Here is a 2926-nt window from a genome sequence, read left to right as displayed (position 1 = left end):
TATTTGAAGTCACAACAAAATCAGGTAATTCCATTTCACATTGATTCTGATTACAACTGATTCACAAGTCAAGACATCTCTCCCACTCTCTTTATTTCCAATACAAGCTATCAAACACAATTTGATGACTCTAGTCATTGAATTGCCAGATTCTCAAGAATTTCAATTACAGACTGACAAATACTAGTGATTCCAATTCACATATATTCTATATATTCTATGTAGTTGTGAATGCATATCAAATGCAAGCTACCAGACGTCCCACTACATATATTGATTTTACATGGCGAGGACAAAGCTTTTGCCCCGTTGCTGATATCCGTAGCGGTGTGAGGAACAAAACTCACATGACCAAACCTCTATTGAAATTGAGGATTTTATATTAACCAAAACATCCTCAAAAATCAAAACACTTGACACCCATTGAGCAACATGACCCAGTCAAAATGTTAGCTTCAGCGATCCAAATAACAGCAAATATTAGGTGGTATGCTCTATTCAAACCTGGTTTTCCCATCCATATATATTCTATCTAATTGCCAGTGGTTAGTTTCACCTATATATATATATATATATATATATATGATAATAGATTAAATTAGATTGTTTTAATTACAGCTTTAATTTTAAATTTAAATTTAATTATTTAATTATATATAAAAAATAATATTCAAGCTGCTCACCAACTGTTCGGTGAAAGTCTACCACAAAAAACATTCATATTCAACCAAAAGAAGGAACGCTGCTCTTCAAAACCCTGTAGATCCGAACCCTCCAATGCCTCTGATGGTAGAATCCAAATCCTCAACTTCGACAACTTCGGGTGTCATTATCTTTCCAATGATCAGCTGCGCGATTCGATCACCGGGCTTCACATTGAAATCAACATCCGAATGATTGAACAAAATAACACCGACCGGGCCTCGGTAGTCAGCGTCGATCACTCCGGCGCCCACGTCGATCGAATGCTTCCAAGTCAAGCCCGATCGGGGCGCTATGAATGAATTACCATTTCAAGAAATTAAAGAAAACGCAATAAATTTTCAAACAAAACAGAACAAACCTTGTCAGGAATTCAAGAAAAAAAAAGAGCCCATTTGGAGGAACATGTCAATCCAGACCGTCCAGATCGTTAAACCCAATTTGGATAAGGTAGATCATATACAAATAGGCTGATCTTACAATCTAAAACATCTGATTTTTCCAATCAAATTTCATTGCAACCTTCCATTCGATGGCCACCAATAGGACATCGACTGTCATCCAAAACCAGTGTGATTTCTCGAGCTGTGGACCATCTACAAGGTCCCACGATTTGGATGGTTTGGATTGAAACACGCCCAGAAAGGTATAATTACCAATACGAGCGTATGTTCCTTGGGGTATGCCAATACTCAAATCCGTAGGAATCACAGCTTTCCCTCGAGCAGGAACTTGGGTAGCCGTTGCACTACAAATACAAATACAAAAAAAGAAAAAACAGGGGAAGGGATGTAAAGAGTAATAAGGGAAATTGAAGAAGGGCAGAAATGGAAAAAGGGTTAACATAATTTGATTTTACCTGGAGAGATCGTATCCTGCAGATAGAGGAGAAGCTCTCGAAGGCAAAACGGCGTTTTCAGAGAGCTTTTTCACTCTGAGGAGAGATGAGACGTTTTGGGTCTCTTCAGAAACGCCGTTATGACCGAGTTCCTGAAGATCTAACGGCGGATCTTTGATTTCAGGGCTGGTTTGGAGTCCTTTCCCCATTGAGAAAAAGAGGGTAGTTTTTTTTTTTTTTTGGGGCGTTTTTAGATGGAGGGAGGGGACGTTGGCACTAGATATTTCCCGCCTTTTTTAGGCCGTCTGGATTGAAAACGGCAATTGAACCAGCCACACGTGCATGGCGTGCCGATCCGGACTCTTTAAGTTCGCCTGGTGGGCCCCACCTGATCTGATTTAAGATTTGAGCCCTGATTCCGGTGTAATTATCCGAACCTGGTTGGACCCGAATCCGATTATTCTAATCGGGCTTGGATACTGGCATGCTCGTAAATGACCTGGACCTTGCCATGGATACGATTTTGGCCTTAAGCAGGTGTGGTAGAGGAAGGAAACGGATTGCGTGGTGTGCCACACACCACAGACTTTGGTAGTGTGTTGACGTCACCAAGTTCTGTGGCCCCACAATGATGTATGTGTTATATCCCAACCGTCCATCTGTTTGACGAGGTCATTTGAGGGCATGAGCCAAAGAATGAAACAGATCCAGAGCTCAAGTCGACCACACCACAATCAGTGGGGATGCAACGCCTAACATTGAAAACTTCTTAGGGCCACGGAAGTTTTGGATCAAGCTGATATTGTCTGTGTGACATTATTAGCAAGTTAGATGACAAATAAACATCACACTGGCCTTATTAAGGTTCCAACTGGGCATCAGTTTCCCATTGCATTTTGTGATGGGGTACACTTGAGCTTTGGATCTATCTCATTTTTAGGCTCATAATGGATGAGTGGTGTGGATATAACAAATATATCATGGTGAGGTCCATTGGTGCTCTTAAAGTGGTTCGATGATATTAAAGTGTTCATAATGGATGACTAGTGTGGATATAACAAATATATCATGGTGAGGTCCATAGATGCTCTAAAAGCGGTTCGATGATACTAAAGTGTTCATAATGGATGAGTGGTGTGGATATAACAAATATATCATGGTGAGGTCACTGATGATCTTAAAGTATTCGTATGTGAACATGAGACCATAATAAAAAAATAGATGAAATGGCATTTTTATAAAAGTGAATTTTTTATTTACATTGCAGTCGTATGTGAACATGAGACCATAATAAAAAAATAGATGAAATGGCATTTTTATAAAAGTGAATTTTTTATTTACATTGCAGTCGTATGTGAACATGAGACCATAATAAAAAAAATAGAT

General features: G+C 39.4%; 1 protein-coding gene across 2 annotated transcripts; it reads right to left on the bottom strand.

The window, feature by feature from the left end:
• Positions 1 to 643: 643 nt before the first annotated feature.
• LOC131218224 (deoxyuridine 5'-triphosphate nucleotidohydrolase-like) lies at positions 644 to 2005 on the bottom strand. Of its 2 annotated transcripts, none has more exons than XM_058212905.1 (3): positions 1562 to 1983; positions 1359 to 1450; positions 644 to 994 (listed from the first exon to the last, which is right to left on the bottom strand). In XM_058212905.1, the coding sequence occupies exons 1-3, from the start codon at positions 1747 to 1749 to the stop codon at positions 750 to 752; spliced, it is 525 nt and encodes a 174-aa protein (XP_058068888.1). In that variant the 5' UTR covers positions 1750 to 1983; the 3' UTR covers positions 644 to 749. The 2 variants fall into 2 exon arrangements, with proteins under 2 accessions (XP_058068888.1, XP_058068889.1); XM_058212906.1 differs by having other exon boundaries at positions 871 to 994; positions 1225 to 1450; positions 1562 to 2005.
• Between the last annotated feature and the right edge of the window lie 921 nt (positions 2006 to 2926).

This window comes from Magnolia sinica, chromosome 11 (assembly GCF_029962835.1).
Source record: "Magnolia sinica isolate HGM2019 chromosome 11, MsV1, whole genome shotgun sequence".
Lineage (NCBI taxonomy): Eukaryota > Viridiplantae > Streptophyta > Magnoliopsida > Magnoliales > Magnoliaceae > Magnolia > Magnolia sinica.
Note: the sequence above shows the minus strand (reverse complement) of the source record. Positions and strands in the feature narration are given on the sequence as shown.

Bases quoted from the DNA above. Each gene is read 5' to 3' on its own strand.
- LOC131218224 (XM_058212905.1), bottom strand. From the start codon at position 1,749: ATGGGGAAAGGACTCCAAACCAGCCCTGAAATCAAAGATCCGCCGTTA. The intron at 1,451-1,561 runs GTAAAATCAAAT...TTGTATTTGTAG, and splicing joins GCAGGATACGATCTCTCCAG to TGCAACGGCTACCCAAGTTC. The intron at 995-1,358 runs GTAATTATACCT...ATTCATTCATAG, and splicing joins AGGAACATACGCTCGTATTG to CGCCCCGATCGGGCTTGACT.